The sequence below is a fragment of the Molothrus ater genome, chromosome 18 (genome assembly GCF_012460135.2).
Source record: "Molothrus ater isolate BHLD 08-10-18 breed brown headed cowbird chromosome 18, BPBGC_Mater_1.1, whole genome shotgun sequence".
NCBI lineage: Eukaryota > Metazoa > Chordata > Aves > Passeriformes > Icteridae > Molothrus > Molothrus ater.
The window spans coordinates 3,523,896-3,547,937 of NC_050495.2; the positions used below are offsets into that span (position 1 = coordinate 3,523,896).

At 47.0% G+C, this 24,042-nt stretch overlaps 3 protein-coding genes across 5 annotated transcripts; 1 reads left to right on the forward strand and 2 right to left on the reverse strand.

Annotated features, from left to right (window-relative positions):
• Positions 1 to 3: 3 nt before the first annotated feature.
• HVCN1 (hydrogen voltage gated channel 1) lies at positions 4 to 7,818 on the reverse strand. Of its 3 annotated transcripts, none has more exons than XM_036393338.2 (6): positions 7,350 to 7,818; positions 3,669 to 3,901; positions 3,098 to 3,202; positions 2,613 to 2,844; positions 648 to 760; positions 4 to 354 (listed from the first exon to the last, which is right to left on the reverse strand). In XM_036393338.2, exons 2-6 carry the CDS (start codon positions 3,864 to 3,866, stop codon positions 289 to 291), a joined length of 714 nt encoding a protein of 237 aa, XP_036249231.1. In that variant the 5' UTR covers positions 3,867 to 3,901; positions 7,350 to 7,818; the 3' UTR covers positions 4 to 288. The 3 variants fall into 3 exon arrangements, with proteins under 3 accessions (XP_036249231.1, XP_036249230.1, XP_036249229.1); XM_036393337.1 differs by lacking the exon at positions 7,350 to 7,818 and adding an exon at positions 5,333 to 5,388; XM_036393336.1 differs by lacking the exon at positions 7,350 to 7,818 and adding an exon at positions 5,286 to 5,350.
• On the forward strand, positions 4,033 to 5,528 carry LOC118693089 (basic proline-rich protein-like). Its single transcript, XM_036393411.1, has 2 exons — positions 4,033 to 4,149; positions 4,851 to 5,528. Exons 1-2 carry the CDS (start codon positions 4,033 to 4,035, stop codon positions 5,526 to 5,528), a joined length of 795 nt encoding a protein of 264 aa, XP_036249304.1.
• Positions 7,819 to 8,154: 336 nt separating the features above from the next.
• Positions 8,155 to 23,180, reverse strand: PPP1CC (protein phosphatase 1 catalytic subunit gamma). Its single transcript, XM_036393289.2, has 7 exons — positions 22,949 to 23,180; positions 14,059 to 14,190; positions 12,802 to 13,032; positions 11,606 to 11,710; positions 10,444 to 10,667; positions 9,845 to 9,979; positions 8,155 to 9,409 (listed from the first exon to the last, which is right to left on the reverse strand). Exons 1-7 carry the CDS (start codon positions 23,001 to 23,003, stop codon positions 9,320 to 9,322), a joined length of 972 nt encoding a protein of 323 aa, XP_036249182.1. The 5' UTR covers positions 23,004 to 23,180; the 3' UTR covers positions 8,155 to 9,319.
• Positions 23,181 to 24,042: the final 862 nt, after the last annotated feature.

Below are 24,042 nucleotides of genomic sequence, written 5' to 3' on the forward strand. Positions count from 1 at the left end.
GTATAGCTTGTAAAGATGTGTCTTTATTAAATTATTTTTCAGTTTTGACTGTACAACTGTACAAGAATGGAAAAAAAACTTACTGTTTACAGGGACTGTGAGTGAATAATTTTCCAGTAGAACTATTTTTGCCATCCCAAGGTCTGATCAAAGCGGGGTCAAATAGAAAACATTTATAGAAAACACAATCAAGAGGAAGCAAAGAGACAGAAAAACCTTTCAGGTCAAGCTGGCAGATTCCAACACTGCAATCTTCAAGCAGAATTCCCATCTTGGAAAACTGGCCTCTTATTTTTGCTGGCTGAGGAGTCCATGCTGTTTCAATATGTTATTCAGCCTCTCGATTTCTTGCTCCTGTAGGAGACAAAATTCAAATCATGAACAGCCTGCAAACAACTTCCCAGGTCTTCCCACTGCTCTAATGTATCTCCTGCTGCAGGAAAACAGCACAACCTGGCCAGAAGAAGTAGGACAGAGGTAGGGACATCATTCCTCTGAGGAGGAGCAGCCCAGGGAGGCACGGGCAGGGCTGTGCTTCTTCAGCCCAGCTCACCCCACACTTTCCCATGAGGAAACCAAGCCAACAGTGCCAACCTTGCACAAGGATCACCATTAGCAGGTAGACCCAAATTAAAAGTGTTTTTTACCTTCTCCAAACAGCTGTGCTCCAGTTGTTCCACCCTCGTGGCAAGTTTCAGGTTTGCTTGCTTTAACCTGGACAGTTGTTGCTCCGAGCGGGTCTTCACCGATAAAATGATTCCTGTGGAACAATTCACAGGGGGTTTGCTTTACATTGTAAAACAGCCACCAGCAGGAGTTCACAGCACACAGGCTCTGTGCTCAAGGAGTTAAACGTGTTCCTCTCCAGCTCAGCTTCTGTCATCTTCAACCACCCTTCCCAAGTGCTTTCCTTAACGAGGAAGGGTTTTAAATCAGCCATCGGAGGGATTTGGATACCCATACTCTGCTGGGGAGAGGCAGCCCGGCCTCAGAGCTGAATTAATCACTCTGACTGTCACTCAGTTCCTGAATTTGCTCCCTTGGCAGAGCCCTGGGGTGCAGTTGGGGCAGCTTTGCTGTGTTTTAGCAGTTTTAGGTGTGACAGCAGAGCAAGGCCTGGCCCACAGGGCTCCTCCACCCCCTGGGCCGATCACTGCAGGCCTGGCAGAACAGGACCTGGCACATCCTCAGGTCCACAGGGCTGTGGCTTCACCTCAGCTCAGCTGCAGTGAGAGCAGGCACTGTCTCCTCATGGCAGAGGTGTCACTTCTCTATGAGCACCATTTGGTGATCCCATGTCAACTCAGCCCCCGCACTGAAGGCATTTTCTTCCCACAGAGATAAAACAAAGCAGCTCGATGAGAGCTTGAAGAACATCACGTTCTCCCTCCTGCCACAGCTCCTCTGGGTCATGGCTGACTCCAGTGCTCCAGGCTCCCTGGGGTCATGGCTGACTCCAGTGCTCCAGGCACCCCTTTGGGCTCTGGGGGTTCAGTTCTCCGAGGACAAAGCAGCGCTGCTGCTCATTTGCATTGATAACATCGGCAGGAGCCGTGCCCAGGCACTGACACCCAACACCCCAGCATGGGGCAGATTCCCTTTGTCCCTCTTTGCTGCAAGCAGGTGGACATTGCATAAAGCATGGCAGGGAGCCTGGAGCAGCCTGAGGATGAGGGGATTTACCCATAATTGCAGTCCTGGCTTTCTGCTGTGCTGTGAGGCTGCCGTGGTTCCCACAGCCCCACACAAATGCAGTTTCTCTCTGACTTTCACTCTGAACTAAGGAAAGCCACAAGCTGCTCTCACATCTCTCTTCTTTCTGGCTGCAGCTGCCGACCAGGCACCTTCTCCCCATTGAAAGGGGCTGAGGGCAATGGGCACAGCCCCAGCAGTCCCCTCTTCTGATCCCAGCTGTGTCAAATGTGGAGCTCCCACCAAAAGTGACACAGGACAGAGCTTGAGCTGAGGTTTCACGCAGGAATTTGAGATCGTTCATTGCCATATTCTTTGGAATCCCAAAATTCCTTCCTCAAGAAGGAAGAAAATGTTTGCAGCTATGCTTGTTTCAGCTATATCCAAATTTATATCTATTTGCAAGAGGTACAGCAGTGAAGTCACTAAAGCCTGATTTGGGGACATTTTCTATTTCTTTTTTTATGGCAAGCCCTTTGAATTCAAGCAAGAAAGATCTAGAGTAAGATCAGGACATGCCCTGCAGCATCCTGGAGGGGATAATGGAGTCACAGCAGAACAGAGCATTAAAACCTACTCTGCTGTAGCAGCAAATTCAGGAAGACAGGGGCTCCCCTGCCAAAAGGATCCTACAAAGGAAATTCAGAACATGAGCCATCCCTCTCCAGGAGAGGGGTACAGGAACAGATTAGGGTTCTTTTTAGGGGGAATGTGCCCGGCTGCCATGCACCTGAGGCTCCACACCAACACAAGCAGCAGATTGTCACTGCTCCGAAGAAATGGCAGCCTGATTAAAGTTCCATACAGGTGGAACTCTGAGTTCACTGGGAGAGCAAAACCCCTGGGGTTGGGTTTGAGAAAGGAACAAAGCCCAGGTGATTCAGGGAAGTTTGGCAAACACAGCCCAGCCCTGCACCCACCATTGATGATCCGGGCCACCCTCCAGAGGCGCAGGAGGATCAGGAGCCCCACGGCCTCGAACTCGTGCTCGCGGAAGATGAGGACAATGTCGAGGATGAAGGACACGACGACAACGATCCCATCCAGCACCTCAAACTTGTGGTGGAAGAACTCCCAGCGGTAGACAAAGACTTTAAACCCCACCTCAACCAGGAAGATGGTTAAAATGGACAGGGAGAGGTAGTGGAAAACCTGGAAAAGAGCACAAGTTTAAGGCAGGAAGACCTGCAGAGTGCACAGAGGCAGAGCAGGCTGGAAAGCCTCTGCTGCTTGAGGGCACCTCTGGTTTGGCTCTACAAGGAGAAGGGCTGAGGACTTTTCTTCCACAACCACCGGCTCAGCAAGGCTGGAAGTCCAGGTCCTGCTTTGCCCAGCCTATCCAGGGAGTTTTGAGGCACCAAAGGGAGGGAACTGCTGTTCATGTTGACACTTCCCCACATTTTACCTTTGGGGTTATATTATATCTGTCTGGAAGGATGATTTTCAAATCCATAAGCAATTCCCCAAGAACCAACAAGGCATCCAGGATCACCAAGCAGACAACCCCAATCTGTTGGAGGAGAAAAACCAACATGAATCCCATGCCAGCACAGACAGAGGAGCAAGAGAAGCCACTGTAGCCCTTCAGACAAACACACCCTGATGCCCACAGCCCTGATTTGGCTGGTTGTGTTTCATGGAGCCTTCCATTGCTCCCACTCCTGCTGCCCCGAATGGTGGGATATTCCACATGGAACCACCTGCCTCCCCACCAGACCCCACTTGGCGTGGAGGGCTCGGGGAGCGGGAGGAGAGCACATGCCAGAGCTGTGGTGATTGTGCACTGGGGCTTGTCTCCTCTCAGGGGACATCTGCACCTGAAGCAGAGCTGCTCTGTTCTGACAGGACAGCTCAGCTCAGCAGCAGCTGCTGCTCTTTGCACCGTGGGGTTCATGACCTCAGTGCTCTCCCTGAGCTCTGTCCCACAACAGCTCTGCTGTCACAAGTGCTCTCGGCCTGGGTTTCTTCTGCCTCACCTGAAACCTGTGAGAGCTGAAGAGCTTTTTCATCATGTACTGGAAGGAGATGTGTCTCCTGGGGGGCTCCAGCTTGATCTCTCCATCTGGCTGCTTCTCCCCAGCCTCCTCCTCCTCCTCCTCCCATTTCCGATAGTCGTTGCTCCATTGCACGGGGTCATCGCCCACCACCGTGAAGTGCTTCAGGTACCTGGACATGGCTCTGGATCAAGCTGGCATCACCCTGCCAACGTCTGAGGGACAAGAGCAGAGTGTCACCTCCCCGTTTGGGGCTGGCCAAGGATGCCAAATCTTGCTTTTTTCACCCAGCGAGGGTGACAAGAGCGTGACGTTCCGACACAGCTGGCTGAGGGGAAGTTGCTTCATGGTGATACCGCTGGTTTTGCATCACCTCCCCCGGCACCACGCGGAGCCCCTGCTGCCTTCCCAGTTCTGTTTGCACCTCACTGTGCTGCTCTACAACAAGGAACTTCCTCACAAGGTATTTCCAAACTTCTCCAAACAAAGCATTGATTACAGGAGCAAAAAGCTCCAGCCCTTATCTGGCACCTCGTGATGGAGGTGGGGGCAGCTGCCCTTGTGTTTCTAACACTGACCCAGGGAAGCTGTTGGTCAAGCTGACCCCAGCATCCTCACCCTCCAGCCACACTGCCAAGATGAGGAACTGCCATAATTTCCCTCCATTAACACCAATGACACCCTGTCATCTCAGCCTTTGCAGGCAAATTAGGCAGGTGATGCCCACATTCCAACCTGGCAGGTGGGTGACATTGTCCTCCTCATCTCCTATGTCCAGAGCTGACCTCACCCTTGGGCATCCTGGCTTCAGCCCATCCCTGTGGGTACCCACTGAGGGGCAGGACAATCAAACTAAGCTCCTGATGAAGGCCACGCTCCAGCAATGAAAACCATATGAGTGAAACTCTGAGTTCACTGGAAGAGCAGACCCGATGGGCCTCCAGATGGGCTGTGTGGCTGGCTGCAGGAGAGGCTCTCGTGTTCTTATCACAACCCCACCAACCTCCCTTCCTCTTTGGGCAGCCCTGCAGCCTTGGCCCACAAACCCTCCGAGATCCGCTCCTGCCGCCAGCACGTCCCCATCCCGCTCTGTGGGCACCCGTCCTTGTCAGAGCCGCCCGGGGAGCTCAGCAAAAGCCTCCCTTGGCCCTGGTGCCACCACAGGTCCGCCCGTGCCCCCGGGCTGCTCGCCCCTCTCCGCGACTCCCCGGGGCCGCGGTGGGCTCCGCTCCCAGCTCCGGCCACCTCGTCACCTGCCGGGAGGAGGGAGCCGGTCCCACGGTGCCGTCACAGGGGCAGCACCTTCGTTCTCCGCCACCGGGCGCCGAGCGGAGCCTGCGGGGAGCGGCCCCGGGCACGGAGCCCCCTGCCCCGTGCGGGACGGCCTCGGGGCTGCCGCGGGGCCCGGAGCCGCCGGCGGACGGAGCATCCAGGACCCCGGGGCTTCCCAACCTCCCCCGTCCCCAGCACGGACCGCAGCGCGGCCACGGCGTCGCCCAGAGCAGATGGAGCCCGGGGCCGCGGCGGGACCCCGAGGAGAAGGACGTGGCAGCCCCGGGTGGGTCCCGCTGTCCCCCCCCCGCCCCGGCCCGCACCCACCGGGTCGAGCCCCGGGATCCTCCCGGCCGCCCCCCGCTCCCCGGTACCGTGCGCGTCCCGGCTGCGGCCGCCGCCTCCCGCCGCCTCCCCCGGCCCGGCTCCGCCTCCCCCGGCCAGGGGCGGCCCCACCGCCTCCTCCCCACCTCGCCCCGACGGCTCCCCGAGCCAGGCCCCCTTCCATCCCCGACATTTCCCATTTCCGCAGCCTTTTTTCTCCAGGCTGCCCGCACTTCGTCCCTCTGAAACAGGACAGGCCGGATGGAGTTTAAACTTTTTTTTTTTTCCAATGTTTTTAAACTTTCCCCCCATCACACGAAACAACGAGCAAAGATCCAGGAGAGTCGCAAATTTAAATTGTGACTCTGCTGCTCCCAGTGAGAGCTGCTGAGCACGGACACAGATTAGTCCCATGAAGTCGGTGGAGGTCCAGGGATCAATGTGAGCTGTAAGATCCAGGAATCAGGCCTGGATTAATCTGCCTCCTTTTATAAGCTCGTGTTTTGTCACAGCCTCTTCATGTTTAGGGTTCCCCTCAATCTCTCAAACACAAACTGGCTTGGGAAGTTCTCAGAAAAATTCAGCTGTGAAAAGCACCTGGGACCCACCTCTGTGGCACCTCTGCTGGGACAAACTGGAAATATTCCTAATTTTCTTCAAAGAATAAACATCTCTCCAGTTCTTCAATTCTAAAATCCAAAGGTATTTCTTTCTTTGAAAGGATTTCCTCCTAGACAGTGCTTAAATCTTTTCCTGCAACTGAAATATTTCCTAGCACCTCATCCCAAAGCACACATCCCTGCTCTCCTTCCCAGGGCGATGGGGAATGAGCACAGGTGAGACCCTCCTGGAGCTGCAAACCCCCATCCCTCAACCATCACCCCAAAACAGCGACTTACAGAGCTCTGGAGTGGGACAGCAAAGGCACAGCCCTGGACCCATGACAGGGAGGTTTAGCCTGAGGCTTCCCAGTTAATTTGGGCATTTTGGTTTCAGCTGGGTCCAGTAAACAGCAATCAGGTAATGGGGGAAGAGCTGCACCTGAGAGCTCATCAGATCCAGCCCCTTTTGGGTGAGGACTGTGGGATTTAGGGAGAAAACCCCCACCATGAGGGGTGTGTCAAAAATCCCCCTATTCCCCTCAGCTCTGCTGGGGACCAGGTCCTGATGCTCCAAGAAAAAGTGATGTGTTGTTGTTGTTGAAGTCAGCCTGACTTGGAGCTGAACACAACAACAGCCCTGACACATCCAAAGCAAACCAGGAACAGGCAAAAATGACCTGTGTGGAAAACCAACCTTTGCACAGCTGGGTGGCAAGGACCCAACATGAGAATGCCCCAGATCTCACCACACTGTCCAGGGCACACGACAGGGATTGAAGAGAATTTGGATTTACCACAATTTCCTGCTACCTGTTGTGGAGACCTCTGGCACAGCCCAGTGCCCCTCCCCACCCAATCCATTCTTTGCACCGTTCACAGAGCTCTGGGCCAGCAGGAACTGTGTTGGGCTGTGGGGACACAGGCCTTGGGAGACTCACAGCTGCTCTGGCCATTCCTTGTGTCAGCTAGAATATTCCTACAAGTACCATTATGGGAAAGAAATCACAATCAGCATCTACTCCTTCTCTCTTCCTCCAGTGACCAAAACAACCCAACCCCAACTAATGGACATAAAAATGTGCCTGAGCTGTTGGTTACAACTCAAAGCAGGAGCAGCCCCTTCCCTTCCCTTCCCTTCCCCCAGGGATCCTGAGGAATGACCCAACCTCAGGGAATGCAGCCAGGCAGAGAACACAGCCCAGAATAGGCACCTGTGTCACCGAAACTGTGTTTGGGGAGAGAAGAAAACAAGCCACAGAGGACAAAGGTGTGGCACGGATGGCGAGGAGAGGTGACAGTGTCCCTGCCAGAGCAGACACATCCCAACCTGTCCCACGTGTGCTGTCACCCACAACAGCAATAACAGATATGCAGGGTGTTGGACAAGGAGGGAGAATTATAGAGCTATAAAGGAAACCACAAATGTGATTCAAAGGGTGAAAGTAAATTTGTGAGAAAGCCTTACCAGGTAATCTGTGACATCTGATCTAGCAAGCTCAGCAGAGGTACTTAGAGGTTTTTGATTAATCAGCTGTAGAGGGAAGGGAAAAATGTTTTCAGAGTAGGAAAATGGCTCTTTGATTCTACATTGAAAAAATAAAGTCAGTGGCTGCAGACTGCCCAGAAAAAGCATTTGTGGTCCAAGTCCCACTCACTGCGGAGGTGGAGGGGAATTCAGTGGGACACCAGGACAGAGCTGGGCATTCCAGTGACAAACTGGTTCCTCAGCAGATGCAGCAGTGCTGCAGCTGTCCCAGGGCAGGGACAGGGTAGGAACCGGCCACCTCCTCTGAGTGCTGAACACCCCCACAACATTTTCCACATGGCAGTGAAGGAGCCCAGGCTGGTCCTGTGGAGGCCCAGAGCTGGCACACACCTCACCCATCCCCACAGAGCCTCCTGCCCCAACAGCCAGCACTGATAAAATGGACTCGGGTTCCCCCCATTCCACCAGAAATTTAGTTTTCTAATTAAACACCAGAGAGAATGGGTCTGGTCTCAGCTCCAGCCCTCTCAGAGCAGCACTTGCACTCAAGGCCAAGCCCTCAGTGCACAGAACAATGAACAGGAGCCAAGCTGAGCTTGTCCTCCCACGCCCGTCTGCTGCTGCCCAGCCCCGAGCAGGGCTGTGGCAAACACCAGCTCAGGACCAGCGGCCCCACCCTCGGCTGGGAGGGGCCTCTGCCTGAGGCTCCAGATTCAGAATTAAACCCAACACTGCTGTTCAAAATCACCTTTTGCAGCTCAGACAAATCCAAACCAAGAATCCGTGGGTTTCCAGAACAATTTATTTCTCTACGTCAGGCCCTTGGAGAGCAGTAGTGTATATGTTGTGATAAACTGACACTGAGAAGATTTAACAATTTCTTCATTTAATAAGTGATTTTCACTACATGATATTGTACACTGTCATCTGTTCAAAAAAGATCAACAGTTTTTAAAAAACAAGATTCTGTGAGAGATTTATATAAACCGGTGATCAAGATCAACACCTCTGGTTGGCTTATCAAGCGAGTTTCTAGGTTTCTTTGTAGAACAAAGTCTTTATGCTGAAATGCACAAACCCCTTCCAGCAGATCCAGAGCCATTTCCATCACTCCCAGAGCCGTTTGTGTCACTGCCCCGGGACTGCTGTCTCAGCAGTCTGGGATCTGCTCGACTGAACACACGGAAACTGTACAAAAACGTGTTCACTTTGAGCATGGACAAGCCTTTCTGTTTGCTATTTCCAGCCAGCACTTCCTTTTCTCTCCGAGAGGAAGGCGTGGATGGGAAGCCCGGCCAGCTCGGCAGGGGGGTTGTGTACAAACGGGTTTCTAAGCGAACTTTGGCTTCAGGAAGGAGACACAAACACTTAAAATAATGGCTTTGTCATTGGAAGTGTACGGACAGGGACGTGTGTCTGAATTAAATATACATCCTACCAGTGGTGCTGGCAAGGCTGAAGGTTATTCCTAATGTCGACAGCAATAGAACTAACGTGTACATGACAAGACATTAAAAGAAAAGCAATCCCTTTAAAACAAAATTGAACATAAAAAAAAGTTCACAGTGGTTTGTATAAACAGTATGTAATCGCTGACAGGAACAATCTCTACTCTCACAGCACACGAGTGCCCTCTTCAGATGCTAAAGAACAAGGTTTACACTATTCATGGTCCGGGTCCCGCCAGCCCCGCGGTTACCTGGCCGGTGGGGAGATGCTGTGGAGTGTGCAGCTGGAACAACGACACAGGGGGACTCTCAAACTCTTTTCCTGGGAGGGAGCAAAGTCTTTCATTCGCTGTTACAACCAGCAAATGCCATTCATCAAATGGAAAGGAAAACCACAAACACATTATCTATTTTGAGCAAGCTGAACAGCACACATGATAAGTTTAAAAATGGAGGTTATAGACTATGATACAAGTCCCAACAAGGCAGTGCCAAAGGTGACTATTTCTTGGCTTGTTTTGTGATCATACCCCTGGGAGGTGTTACAGGTCTGCTGGAATTGGGCTTCTTCTTCTCTGCAGGTTTCAAGATCTGAAAAGACAGAGGGGTCATTTAGGAAAAAGTTTTAGCTGTCTTCCAGTCCAACAGTAATTCACTGGTAAAGGGACTACATGGTTCTGGACAAGTCTCAATGTGCCAGGAAATCAATGTGTTTCCTGCTCTGAGCTAGGCCAGGCCTTGGGATCAGCTGCTCCAGAGCCCACAGCAGTGGCAGCAGCTGAGAGACAGCTGCTTTGCCTGGGTGATTTAATTCCAGGATAAAACAGTTCCCCTACTCACACCAGCACAGGGTTATCACCTTTTTGAAGATGTGAGTGCAAACACTGCCCTGCCTACATGTGACAGATGCAAAGACCTATTTGAAACAAGCCTTACTGTTATTTAATAGTAAAACATTGATCCAAAATAGCCCAAATTTAATGTGTGGCCTCACTAAAGAGAAGGGAAGATCTTTAGATACCATACCTGGAAAGAGCACATTAGTGTTTCATCCACGCTCATCATGGCACCCGCGTTATCAAATTCTCCACAGTAATTTGGGGCAGAAAACAGAGTTACCAACTGTCTTTTTGCAAAAAACTCATATCCATCTTCAACCACCTTTAGAGATAAAAGCAGAGGTGTTACTCTGGGCAGCTTCCTCCTGACAAGGTGCAAAGCAACTTTTCCAGAGGCAGCAGCTGAAAACCTGGCTATGTTTAATGAGCATGAGTTTCAAAGTTTTACATTAAAACAGGAGCATCACAAGAACCAGCTCAGCAACAGAGCCCATTAACATTGAGAAAACCCTTGCTCAAGAGAATCAGAGTTTCTACGAAAATGTTAATTATAAGGGCTGTTAAACACTGGGACACATTCAGAGAACCTCACACATATTTACAACTTGGCTGGACAAGACCCTGTTAAACACTGGGACACATTCAGAGAACCTCACACATATTTACAACTTGGCTGGACAAGACCCTCAGCACCTTGGCTGACACAGGCTTGGCATGGGCCAGGTGACCACCTCGAGTTCCCCAAACCTAAATTATTCTATGGTTTAATGTACAAAATGAAAATACCTGATGAGCTCTACATATGAGATCCAAATCATGCTTATGGAGAAACTTAGCAACCACTTCAGCACCAAAAGTGAAGGACACTCCTCTGTCATTTTCACCCCAGCCCAAGACATCCTTGTCAGGGTCGGACCACAGGAGGTCACACAGGAGGCCTTGGTCCGGTACATCCGTGGGGCGCATGATTCGTCTGATCTGCTCCATTGACTGCAGGTCTGGTGACAAACCTGTTCACAGGGAAGACACAGGCAGGCCCCAGCTTAGTCCAGCTTTGCTCTGCAGCACTGACATTCATCCAGGACAAAAATAACTTGGATTCAAAGTGATTCACCACTGCCATTTTACGTAGCTCAGTGGCGACATTCACTGACGTTTTTTAAATCCAGCATTTTGGTACAGAAGTCACTTTGTAGGAGATTTACTGGAAGCAAGATAAAGCAAGGCCATTTCCACATTTTACAGGATTACAATAATCTCACTAATATTTTCAAAGTGTCTGATAGAAGAGCTGTTAAATAAAAGAGGCATGAACACCAGGAATCACAGGGAATGCTCGCTGTGATGATCAGTGAAATGAAATAAAATATCAAACCAATCTCATACCATTTTTCACTGATGTGAGTCCCTGGGCAGCTGTAATGACTCGCAAGTGATAAAACATTTAAGGTGCAATCTGTATTTTATGACCAGAAAAAGCTGCATCATGTGGCATAAATCAATTTCTACAAATTAAACCCAAATTAAAGCCCATACAGGGCTTGGAGCAACCTGATCTAGTGACAGGAGTCCCTGCCCATGGTGGGGGAATTCTAGTGACTGATCCCCCCAGGTGCCCTCCAACCCAAACCACTCTGGTTCTGTGAAAACAGATGTTTTTGGGACAGACATCACACTCCTGGTCATCTATGTCTCAAAAACCCCTACAAGGACTCTCTACTCCAAAGGAGAGGCTATTAAAGGTGCCTTTGGTGGAAAAGGAAGAGCAGATCGTGTCTGAACCGGCTCCATGATTCACAAACCGACACTCACCGAGCCCAACCCTTCCTCATACACGAGCCAAGGCAGAGAAAAATCCCGAAGTTTTGAAGCCTCAGCAATGTAAACATGAAACTGCCATGGCTGAGCTTTCCAGTTCCTCAAACATCACCAAAGAACTGCTACTCACCCCCGTGACAGCAGAATATTTTCTCATCCACAATAGCTGCAATTGGTAAACAGTTAAAACAGTCTGTGAAGGTTTTCCACAGCTTAATATTGTATCTTCTCTTACCTAGAAGAGATTGGGGAGAAAATCCCAGTCAATGTGCTTTTCTAATACAAACACAACCAATCTAACTTAGATGCCTGAACTTTACTGAGACTTGCAAAAAGTCAGCATTAGAGCCTATACATAATTGTAATTTTCTGACTTATTTAATTGTTTAAATGGCAAAGGTCTCTCAGTGTGGCACAGCTTCAAGGACACCATAAGCCTGTTCAACAGTTGGCAATCTGGCTCTCCAGTCCCAACTCTGCTTTGGCAAATTATCCCTTGGAGAATTTGATCTATTGCAGAAAATTTTGCCATTTGCCATTTCTTTCAGGGGAAGACAGCAATTCTTGAAAAGCAGATTTTCTTTAAAATTCTGCTTTACCACATAAACTCACTTTCGGCAAATAAACAGGACTGAAACGAACAGGACTGAAAAACAAAACTGCCACAGTTTTATGAATTTCAAAGGGACTCTCCCAGATATGAACCCTGAACATATTTGTGATATATGACTAAGCCTGTGATTAATCTCTGAGGAGACAACTCTGAAATACCACACATCTTTGTTTCCTCACAGGAGGAGAACACAACATGGAGCGCACATCTCGTCATCATCTGCAAGCCAAGTGTGTCCCACCACACAAGTTCCAGCACGCTTCAGTGCACAATTAATTTAATATCAGCTCTACATCACATCCTTTGAAACAGGAACACTGGCTCCTACTTCACAGCAAAATTACTTGTTGTGTTTGGGTAAGGTCTACATACATCACACAATCTGTACCTATCATCAGATGAGTGAAACAGAGGTTAATCTCTGTAATGCACATCAAATGAAATTCTCCCATCTCTCATTAGATGCCCCTATGAGTTTTACCAGTGAGAATTGTTCGTTAACACAGCAGCCAACAAATAAAATTACCCACTTGGTTGCTGCTTTGTAGTGTGAGGCTCAGACTCCAAGAGGGCCAGGGGAAGGACAGACTCCCCTCTCTAAAACAGGCCAAGGACCCCTCTAAAGAGCACAGAGGGCATTTCAAGTTAGGAAGGAGCCATGTGACACTGCCACCCTGCTGTCCCCAGTGGAGGCACACATGCCTGGTACTTACATTCATCATAAAACCCATAAATTCTATTGATGCTGGCACATTCGTGGTTCCCTCGGAGGAGGAAAAAATTCTCTGGGTATTTAATTTTGTAGGCCAGTAGAAGACAAATTGTTTCTAAAGATTGTTTCCCTCTGTCAACATAATCACCAAGGAACAGGTAGTTGCTCTCTGGTGGAAAACCCCCATATTCAAAGAGTCGGAGCAAGTCATAGTATTGTCCATGGATGTCACCTGCAAGGAGATGCAGACATGACACTTGAGTGATTCTTCACTACATTCTTTGATTGAGAGAAAGAACAAACCAAAAATGCTTCAGAAAGAAAAAAAGCTTGCAGTTAGATACTCCCCATAACATACTTAAAATGGCAGTTAACGTAGATAAAATTATCACATTTTGACATCTATGCAATGGTAGCTACACAAAAATATTTGTGTGTATAAAACAAAATCAAGATTCCAAGAAACCAACTGTGTTTTCTGGAAACACCCAGTAATTCAAATTCTAGCAGGGAAACTGCATCAAAAATGAAATTGGTATTTCTGCCTTTGCCTTAAATCATGGGCTTGTTTCTGACAAGCAGAACACTAAATCATGATTTTAGACTACCAATATGATAAATATGGAATGAGCTGCTTCAAATAGAAGTCCTCTGTTTTAGAGTTGGATAAAAAACTATTTGCTAGAATCTTTCAAAATTGGATTTATTGAGGCTTTTATGTTGACATTCTTCATTCTTTTAGCATAAGTAGACATGTACATGTGTGCAAAATGAGCACTGCTGTATGCAATACGGTGAGACCAAACTAGAAAGCAATTCCAAGAAACAGTACAAAAATCTAAGTTTTCAACAGGGTTTTAAAATACTGTCAAACCTCTGCTCAGCTTTGCATGGCAGCACATTAAATACTGGGGTTCCTCATTGTTTCCCCTTGGTCAGTCACAACTGGCCCAAACATCATTTATTTGATAACTTCTTTCAAAAACTTCATGTGAACCTCTCCCCCAGCCTGGTGAAACTGGACCAGTTGCTTTTTGGGTTTGGATTATTTTGGTCCCAAATACAATTCCCACACGTTACCCCCCTCTCTACTCCTCTGCCCTACATATCCAGCAGGGTTTTATTTTGCCTTTTGCTACAATTATTTATTAGTTTCACTGTTAGTAAGTGAAAGTAGCATCTGGCACTTGTTCTCTGCCTACGGTCTGCATTTACCTGACACCTCCCCCAAGATCAAACCAAAACTCACAGTACTCACCACAGATCTTCAGTGGAGCTTCAAGTTCTAGTAGAATAGGCTGACTCAGGAAGATTTCTCTGGATTTCAAGCACAATCCTCTAATTTCATTCTCTTGAAGTTGGACGTTTTTGCCTGGTTTTGACCCTCGCACTGTCAGGAGGAGTCAGAGGTCAGTTATCAAAACCAGCAACATCCCTGGTGTTATTTTAAGAGCCTGACTAAATGCCAGAGCAGCACTGAATGAGAAGGTACCAGGGCAGGCTTAGTGTGCTGGGGTGAAATGGAAAGGGGAGTGTGTTCTGTTCCAGTCGTATGTTACTTTCATTTAACAGAATTCATGGCTCAACACTTCCCCCGTTAAAAATGTCACATTTTAAATAGCATCAGTTTAGTTCCATTTAGTTATAAACCCCATCTTGGACAATGTGGCTATTTACATGTTATTTTTTAGTGAAGCAGTTCTTGTTCTCTGAACTCGAGCAAAGGGTGTCTGCCACTCAGTCACCAACAAATGTGCAAGTTTCCCTAAATCAGCAAATCACCTCACCCAACCTAAACAAGACCACAGCATCAGTAAATCTTGCACTGCCCTGTTCTACACTGCAGCTGGAAAACAGGGAAGAAAAATACACACACATGACTGGAAGGGAAGGAGTATGAGTAAAGAAAAAGCTTGGGATCATGATGACAAAGCAGCTGCCATCATCACTGCCTTTGAGCAGGGTAAAGGACAAACCAGTAGAGACCAATCTCCCAGCCCCAAAGCATTTCCCCCTCTCCCAACTCCCATCCTTCACACCCTTCCATCTCTGCTTCAATCTCCCCCACTGCAACAATTCCTGACAGTTTGTTCCTTTAACATCCATTAAAGCTTTCCTTCCTGCTCTGGACAAGGACATCAGCCTGACCTGAACAGGTTCCACACTCCTGCTTCTGTTGCCCAGAAATACAAAGGACATTTCTACAGCAGCAGCACTGTAACTACAGCCCAAATTGCACAAAACAGGATTTATCAGGGTTAAGACTGGATTTAAAAAAATTATGAGGATGCCATTACTGGTAAAGCCTATATTTTTATTTGTTGACAAAACCAGTGATAACATAATAGTGATAAGGCTGAAGAAAAAACAGGAGTAAGAGCAGCAGTCATCTACAATGTAACCCATTGGTTCAGCCCCAGCAAAGGCAAACCCGAGTCTCAGACAGCTGGAAACGCTCTGCCAACACCTCCAGAAACAAAATCCCCCCACTGCTAAGGCTGCCAGCTTAGGTGATAACTGTGAGCAACTCTACGGCACTGAGACTGAAAAATCAATGGCCTTATCCAAAAAAGTCTGGTCTTTAACTGCAAAAAACAGCAAGCAACAAGCCTGAATCCTTTCAAACACAAGAACCTATGCAATACTATCTTCCTGCAGCCCTGAATAACTTGGTAGCTAGCTGCCACTTCAGTCTAATTCCTTTGCTACTGTTTCACCTCCGAGTGAGAAATCCGAAAGCTCCAGATGACTCAAATCTCTGCCATCCATCCCTGCGCTGCACGGAGCCAAGTGAGAACTGCAGTGGGAAAGGCTGGGGGTGCTCAAGGCAACTTTTAGGAACAGCAAGAACAAAAAACAGTTGTGTTCCAATTTCTCACTAGCACAGAAGCTCCTGACTTTTCCACAAGCCTCTGATCAAGCACAGCAAACACTGCTCAGCGAGTGTGCACCTTGTCTAACCATGAATAAAACAATGAAATCCGTGACACTGGATGTGAGCCCTGCCTGCACTGGCAGTGCTGCTGCCACTGCAATCCTTCCCTGAGTGCCAGACCCTGCCAGGGTGGCCCTGCAGAACCACTGGCAGTGCCCTAAACCCCAGCAGCTTTCCCCAAACAAGCTCCAAAACAAAACTGCAGCTCAGATTACAGGTGTGCTCACAGTGGCATCAGTGCAGGTCAAAAGCCAGGCTTTCCCAGTGCTCTCCTTCGGGCTGTACCTCTCCTCTGATCCTCTCTGCCCACGTGCTATCACTCAGCACTGACAGTACATGCCAACACTGGAATTACCTCTGCACTTCATGGCTTTCATTAAAATCTCAGAAGTAATGAAGCATGTAAATGGAAGTTAAATCTTTGTCACAGCAGTTTATCACCAATGAGGCTTTTCATCCATGCAGTAATTTTTTCATCCATACAGTAATTTTCCTAAGACTTCTGAGCAACAAGCAAGTCACTCAAAATGCCAAATATCCAGAAGCAATAAACAACAGAAATTTCTAGAATTAAATGATAAACTGGCTGAACTGTAAATATAAAATTGACGGTCACTTAATCACAGATTTTACAATTCACTTTTCCTTTTTTTTTTTGACATAATTCAGAATACAGTTATACATTATATATACAGAATAATTCAGTTTTCTGTGAAGCCAAAAATTTAATTTGCCATGATTTGGTCTTCTTAGAAATTGCTAAAACCAAACTCTGTACTGCACATCCATAAATTAAAAAGTACAAAATATTATAAAGACTATGCAATGCACTGAGTCACTAAAGCTCATGAATAAAGCATGTGCACTCGTTTTTGCTCAAGATTAAATGAAGATCTGAACACTGTTTCAGACACAGGTTTTCTAGGTTTTTCCAATACATTTTTATTGAACTGGTATAATCCTCACACAGTTTTAGTCACCTGCCTGTAGAAAACCTGGACAAAATGAAATGATGCTTTGCTGCACTTCCCAAACTCCCTAGGACAGATGCCATGGATGAAAGAACAAGAAAATTTGGTTCAGCTCTGCCTGCCAGTGACATTTTCACTGCTTTGTCCATCCTGCACAGAGACAAGCGTGTTAATTTTTTTAATGACATTAACCTGTATGTCCTGAAAAGCTAGAAAAACAAAAGTGGCTTTGGCTTCAGGAGAATCAAAAATGCAGAAGTGCATCTTGGTTTGAGGAATCCATATTTTTAGTGCAAGGATTTTCTCAGACACAATGAAAGAGCTGGCACAGAAATGCAGGATATTCAGTCTTAATGAGTTTTTAAAAGGTTTCTCTGGGTCTTCAAGTTACTTAGTCCTTCTAAGAAAGACAAAAATAGAACACTATGAAAAATATGTTGTGTTTACAGTTTGTTTCTCTGCTTTGGACCAAAACAAGGCAGCTTGTGGAGATCAGACAGTATAATGCTAATTGACAGCTTGGTCATGAAGTCAAAAGAGCAGCTCAATAGTACTGTACAGGCACATTTGCCCTTTCAATGCATAAAAAACAACCTCTAAGAAATGACATCCTGGAACTGACAGTGGGACAAGTTAAAGATTAACCATTTGGGGAGAAAATTCAGCCCATTGCAAGTGGTATTTTATTTGTGCCTGAACACACTGCCACAGCATTTCCAGACAGCAAAATATCCCCACCCTCTTTAGGCAGGGATGCTCCTGTTCTTAGAGATGATTTCTCTAGAGCCTGAATTTCAGTGTCCAGTCTGGGCAGTTTTCTAACAGCTCAAATCTTTCTTACTGTACAAATATGAGAAGCTGTGAAGAAATAAGCTCTCCACTGGATGGAAATGACTACAGAAGAAAATCCTTCCCTGCAGCCCAGATGATCTTTGCAGAGGTTCTGCTCTGAACACAAGGTCCACTGCTGAAATCATCCTGGACTTCCAAGACAGGGAGAAACTGATGGAAACAAGAAGATACCGACTCTAAAATGAGTGTATTATAAACAGAGCAGTGTGACAGGTGCCCAGCAGAGGGGGAAAGGAAGGAATAGGAAGAAAAGCAAGAACTTGAGGCACTCAGTCATTCTGGAGCAAGCAAACAGCAGGCACCAAGTGTAGCTGCAGCTGCCAGGAGTCAGAACACTGCCTGACATTGAGAATTTATTCTACATTTCCCTGGAGGGATAAATGGGTCAGGAGCTGGGGGATGCAGAATGTACAACAGTGTGAGACCATATGCATGCAGAGTACAACAGACTCCCACAGCCCAACCCACCCCCAGCATTTTCCAATCTTTGCTTTGGTGCCACACAGTCCTTTACGTCACTCAAGGTTAACATGAAAGGGACAGATACTTAGAGCAGGAGTCAAAAATAGCAGGAAGTTCAAAAATGCCAGAAATTGCAGTGATCCAAACATCTCATTTCCATTCAGTATTACATTACAAGAAGCAGCTGAGATACTGTCAACTGAAGTGTGAGAATCGAGTTCTCCTATAGAAAATGTTTTAAGAAAAATAGTCTATCTACAGGTCAGTTCATTTTCCTGCCTTATTAAACAAGTCTCTCAGTTTCACCATATTTTACGTTAAGATGTCTGCAAATCATAGTGACATTTCCAAAAATACTGCAGGTTGGTTTTAATCTACTTTTTAGCAGCTCCCAATGACAGTTTCACAGTCAGTTTTGCACCACAGGCACAAAGGGAATAAATAACTTGAAAGTGGTTGATGTAAAAAAGGTTTTACTTCACTGCAGGCACTACCAGCTTTGATCAGATCTCTTCAAACTCAAAACTGAAATGGAAAAGCATCTCCTCAGTGCACAAGGCTCTGAAAAGTTCTCATCTGCTTTCTAGTATGCCAAAAGTTCACAGCAGTGTTATCAAATGAAGATTCTGCATGACTACAGGTTTTTCATCTTGTAACATATTTCCACACTGCAGACAGGTGAGGAGCAACAGGTGCTCACAAACAGAGGGGACAAATTCCTCCTCTTCTCTGACTGGGCAACAGGCACAGAACTCCACAGACTTATCTGAATCCATGGCATTGAGAAGAATCTAATGCTGCTCTTTGGAATGAAGAGTTTCTACTTCCTACTCTTAGAAACTGCTGCACCACAGCAGGAAACAATTAACATCAAGCTACACAAACTAGGGAAAACGATATGGTCTGAGGTCAAAAAGTGTTGCTTGTCCATGAGAAACTTCATCAGAGCATCTCAACTCACCCATGAGTAAATGTGACACTTCAGATTAACATCTCTGAGAATCACTCTTACCCCAGTATATGAAGCTAAAGGTCAAGCAACCCTGCAGACCCAATTAATGCTGTACTTAGCAGAAAAGTGAAAAAAAAATTATAGGACTGTATTTGTGAGAAAAAAATCTTCTCTGTGGTGAGCAAAATCTTATCTGTGCTCTTTAGCTCAACTATTTTTAATAAGTAGATGATAATCTTTCCCCATTTAAAGTACATTAAGAGAGAATATCTCCTTGACATCTCTACAACAGGCTTGACTGGGAATAGAAATCTGTGGGTGTATAAACAGAAATGTTGAAGGATTCAGGAGTCTTTTTGCAGATTTTAGTGCACTAGCCAGGATTTCAGTTTTCAGAATGGCTACCACCATTGTAGCCTCGCGTGGCTCTATCCACAGTAGCCTCCATTCATGACTCAATTCTCCCTTCACGCGCCTGCAGAGGATGCAGCACAGCAGAGATCTGCAGGAACGGATTTCAGCTCGGGTCACTGAGGTGTGCTGCAATTGTTGTTTTACCCGTTATTTACTGTTACCATGGTAAGACTCAGACGCTCCAATCCTGTTTTCTAACCAGGTGACTGTGAGCTCCAAACAGACCCCACTCATCTGCAAGAGCTGCCAGCACACGAGATAAGGGAATGGATAAGGGGCTCAGGTTGGAGGAAGCCCATCTGCCATGACACAGAGAGGAAGCCACGCTCACACTCGGGGAGTCTCGGCATTTGTCACTCATTCTTTACTGAGGCAAGCAGGAATTCTGCCATTTCCTGGAGCCCTTGCCCAGGCCATACGGGTGCCATTGATTTTTTATCTCACAAGGAGTTTTTAGCACCTTCTTGTCTGCTGGCATTTTTGACTGGGCACACACAGCTGCAGTTGCTGCCTTCAGTACCCCCTGCAAGAAGGGGCAAAATTTGCTCTTATGTTTGAATAAATTCCATCCAAATCTGAGCCTTTATCAAGGATACTTAAAAACATTTCAGTACTCAGTGCAGGATACTGTTACTTACTACACTTTGCAAGTTCTTGTGGATATTACAGTTACCAGAAGTCACAAAGTCACACAAGCTGTACTCAGGAAATTGCTCCTAGCAGGACACAACCCCCATCAGTAAAAAGGAGAAAATACAAATTCAATTACAGCAAAAAAATGCCAGTATTTTCAATGTTTTCCTTGAATGGCTTTCTAAGGTTGAGAACAATGCTACTGCAAAATGGTTTTTTGTGACATTTCAATGCCAAATGGTTCTGTACTATAAACAATTGGAGCAAGGAAGACTCTTCAAATATTTACCTTAGAATGAGAAGCTGAAGTATGTATTTCCAGGCCTTTTAAAGAACAAGCTAATAATTTCACCTAAATAGCCTAACGTGGGTGGCAGAACATCACTATTTGGGGGAAAAGTAGGAATAATGTCAGTTGAGCAGAGGAGTCAGGATAGAAAGCAGCTGAAATCTCTCACAAATACATTATTAATACCTTGTATTAAGGACAAAAGCAAGAATAATTTATTATTCACCCTTCACTTTACCTCAACCATTAGACTCAATTCACTGCTTCTTCCACCAGGGCAATGCATGATAAAACAAATACCTGACTGTACCTGCTCACTGATTTCCAGTATTTCATCAAGAATCTCCTTAGCACTGGGCTTTGGTACCTTTAGAAAGGGCTAAGCCCCCTGCTCATACTCTTTAAATTTTAGTAGCAAAATCACTTAAATTTAACTGCTATAAAAATGTGTAAGTATTTAAAGTTTAAAGAGAGCTATAATGAAATACCAAATTGCTCTAAAATTACAGCTTGCACAAGGATTTGGGCAATTCAGTTTGTGAGCTGATTATTAAAGCAGATTTTGCAGTGTTTTCATGCCTGAGTATGATTTTAATCTGTGTGCAGCCTTGTCTGAAGGGGTATTGACACAGGGCACACCACACTTTGTGTAACTAACATTATGCACTTGTTCTACCAGAACTGCACTGAAAAACAATCATTTGTTTGGTCTAAATCTAAAATGCAGTGTGTGCTGAAATGCAGCAATGTTTTAGGGAAAAAAAAAAGTATAAAAATGACTCCCACAAAGGTCAGTCATTACTCTCTGTCTGGCAAAGACATTTAGAACAGACATTTAATAATCAACAAATAAAGCACTAGCATAGGTTACTAACACCAGTAATTGTTTTAAATATTGAAAGACAATCATTGCCTCAAGGAATCCAAAATCCCAGCTGCAGTATTAATAAAGGAAAAAAAAAATTAATTTCAGTTCTGGCAGCTGATGCAACCTCAGGTAAGGTCTGTAATTGCATGAAGCACCTCTTAAAAATGGCAGTAAACCTTCTGAAGGCTGATTTATGAACTCCATTCTGCTCCAACCATCTCATGCTGATATAAACTGAGCAAGAGCAGAACACATTGACACTGTATATCTTACTACTTTTTGAAACTTTAAACAGAGAAATCACTTGCATTTCTTTCTAGGAAAGGTCTAATCCATGCCTCTAAAAATTAAGCTTTACACTTTGAAAATATTGTGTTAGTTACACTAAGGGAAATCAGTAAGAACTGTAACTAATGAGTGCAACTCAACTGAGCATGTATTAATATGTCACCAAACATATGACATACGAGACCTGACATTTACAAGTCGTATTACTGGATTTTCAGGAAAATCCTGGTCTAACTTTATGAAGGGAAGTCTTTAAATAATTGAAACCAGGGCGGTTTAAATTGGTAACAGGCAAAACCCAAACTGGATCAGAGGAAAAACCCCATTTACTTTTACTTATTCAATAATCCCACGATTCATCTACAGGATTTTTTAACTCCAATTTTCTAGAGTAGAATTTTCTGTTCCTCTGCCTGACCTTTTGCTATCCAAGCATTAAACAAGCAAAATCCTGTAAGAACGAAAGTGTGTAAGAAAAGACATTTCTTCATCATTTTTCTCGACATCGTCTCAACTGACTTTGTGCCAAATGGAAAAAAGTTAAATCCCTGACCACGCTTTTCAAGAGTAAGTCCAGATGAGATGCCTGCCCTGACACACGTGAAATGAGGCTGGAACAGGACTGCTTCCTTCTCTGCATAATTATACTTTTCCTTGATGCCTGGAAGAGAATTTGTCACTGGCAACTTCTCAGTCTTTTGCCCTAAAATCAGTCGGTCCCAGTCCAGTGCTGATCTCTGCAAGCGAAGGGATGATGCTGGAGACGCCCCCTGCAACTTCCAGGTTTTCCTTTGATTTACAAAGTCCCAGGCAACTCTTTTCATCCCAAAGCACCAACAATAGCAGACAATAAGCCCTTTTTCAGACTGTCTGAAACACCAAACCCCAACCCTCTATTCACACCTAAAAACCCACCATATGTTACGAATTAAGAGCCAAAATCCTGTGGCAGCTTTAATGCAAGCAGCTAATCAAAGCTAAAGCCAGCATACACTGAAACCCACGGCAGTCTCCTCCCGACTTGCTGAAAAGCTGCCTCAACATTCTTTAAACACGCTGAATCTTATTTCCAGAGCGCCGCGACTGCCCAGCCATGCACGGACCCCATGTGTATGTGTGAAAGGCAAGAGAACAGCCCAGGCTTTTTAAAAGCCCTTCCTGCAAAATACTACTAAACTAAGCATCCCCTCATTCGAGCACAGGACTAGATTAAGCATCCCCTCAGAACTGCAGGGGAGGAGAAGGGGGCAGCCGGCTGCTCCCAGCATTGCACCGGGGGATCAAAAGGCAGAAACCCACACGGGCTGAGGGGAAAGTTGGGGCTGCGGGGCCGAGCCAGGCGGGGAGGCGGCGGCGGCGACCCCAGGCAGACAAAGCGCCTCTCGCCCCTCCATTTTAGTGCCCCCTCAGCCCCCGCCGGGCGGGCGGGACGCGGCGCATCGGCCCCGCCGCCCCCCCACAACCGCACCGTCCCCGATCCTCACCCTCCAGCAGCCGTTGGATGATGCTGTCGATGTTGAGCTTGTCTATGTCCGCCATCGCCTCTCAGCGGCCGGGCGGAGCCCTCCCCGCCGCTCCGCTCGCGGCTTGGCCGGCCCGACTCCGCTCCTCGTTCTGTCTCGTTTTTGCCCTTTCCTGCTCTGCGCCTTCCCTCGCTCTCTCTGCCCCCCCCGCCCCCTCAGCACAGAGCCAGCACTGAACAAAATGGCCGCCGTCCCCTCAGCGGGCTCGCCTGGCGCACGGATACTACGAGCGCGACGCGGCCCGTCGGAAACCCTTTATAGGCCGGGCGGGAAGAGCGGGAGGGGTGACGCGGCTCGTCTTGCGGGATCCTACCGCTCCCGGGACGGGAAGTAGTGCGGCGGTGCCGCCTCCCGGTGTCGCGACAGTCGCAGAGCGGCGGAACCCGTGGCGGCGGTCACAGAATCCCAGAATCCATTAGGTTGGAAAAGAGCTCCAGTCCAGCCTATAGCCGAACATCACTATGTCACCTAGACCATGGCACCGAGTGCCACATTCAGTCGTTCCTTGAGGGACAGGGACTCCAGCACGTCCCTGTGCAGCCCGTTCCAATGTCTAATCACCATTTCTGTGGGGAAAGGTCTGTACCTTGTAGGGTTGCTGCAGAGTGGGGTCTGCAGGGAGCAGGAAGGGGCCACCTTGTCCCTCAGGTCATCCCCTCACTTTGGTCATGGCCCCTCAGACCCACATGTGGGGGAGATGGTGGCTTCAGGTGGGATTTTGGGGACACTTTAGGGCTGGGGAACCACAGCCCTCATGTCCTTCACCTCAGACTGAGCCATCTCTGCCTCGCAGGTTGAGGCAAAGTGTCCCGAGCAGCTCCTCAGCTCCAGAGCACTTTCAGACACGTGGCTCTGCACCTGCAAATCCTTCAAGAAACAAACATACAGCACTTTCAAGTCCTTGCAGATGAAGGAATTAACCTCATAGTTCAAAAGCATCTTGCTGTTTATTTCACACTTCTATTATTTTATTCTATATGTGGCTACAGCTTGGCTACAAGCATTTAAACGAGGTTGTGCTCATAAACTGGATGGTGTTTGTCCAGGAGCCGGGC

Coding starts and splice junctions, on each gene's coding strand:
- LOC118693089 (XM_036393411.1), top strand. CDS start 4,033: ATGGTGATACCGCTGGTTTTGCATCACCTCCCCCGGCACCACGCGGAG. Junction 4,150..4,850: donor ACAAGGAACTTCCTCACAAG/GTATTTCCAAAC, acceptor GTGCCACCACAG/GTCCGCCCGTGCCCCCGGGC.
- PPP1CC (XM_036393289.2), bottom strand. CDS start 23,003: ATGGCGGACATAGACAAGCTCAACATCGACAGCATCATCCAACGGCTG. Junction 14,191..22,948: donor CATCCAACGGCTGCTGGAGG/GTGAGGATCGGG, acceptor TCCTCCTGACAG/TGCGAGGGTCAAAACCAGGC. Junction 13,033..14,058: donor AGCTCCACTGAAGATCTGTG/GTGAGTACTGTG, acceptor ATCTCCTTGCAG/GTGACATCCATGGACAATAC.
- HVCN1 (XM_036393338.2), bottom strand. CDS start 3,866: ATGTCCAGGTACCTGAAGCACTTCACGGTGGTGGGCGATGACCCCGTG. Junction 3,203..3,668: donor TCAGCTCTCACAGGTTTCAG/GTGAGGCAGAAG, acceptor CTCCTCCAACAG/ATTGGGGTTGTCTGCTTGGT. Junction 2,845..3,097: donor GATATAATATAACCCCAAAG/GTAAAATGTGGG, acceptor GCTCTTTTCCAG/GTTTTCCACTACCTCTCCCT.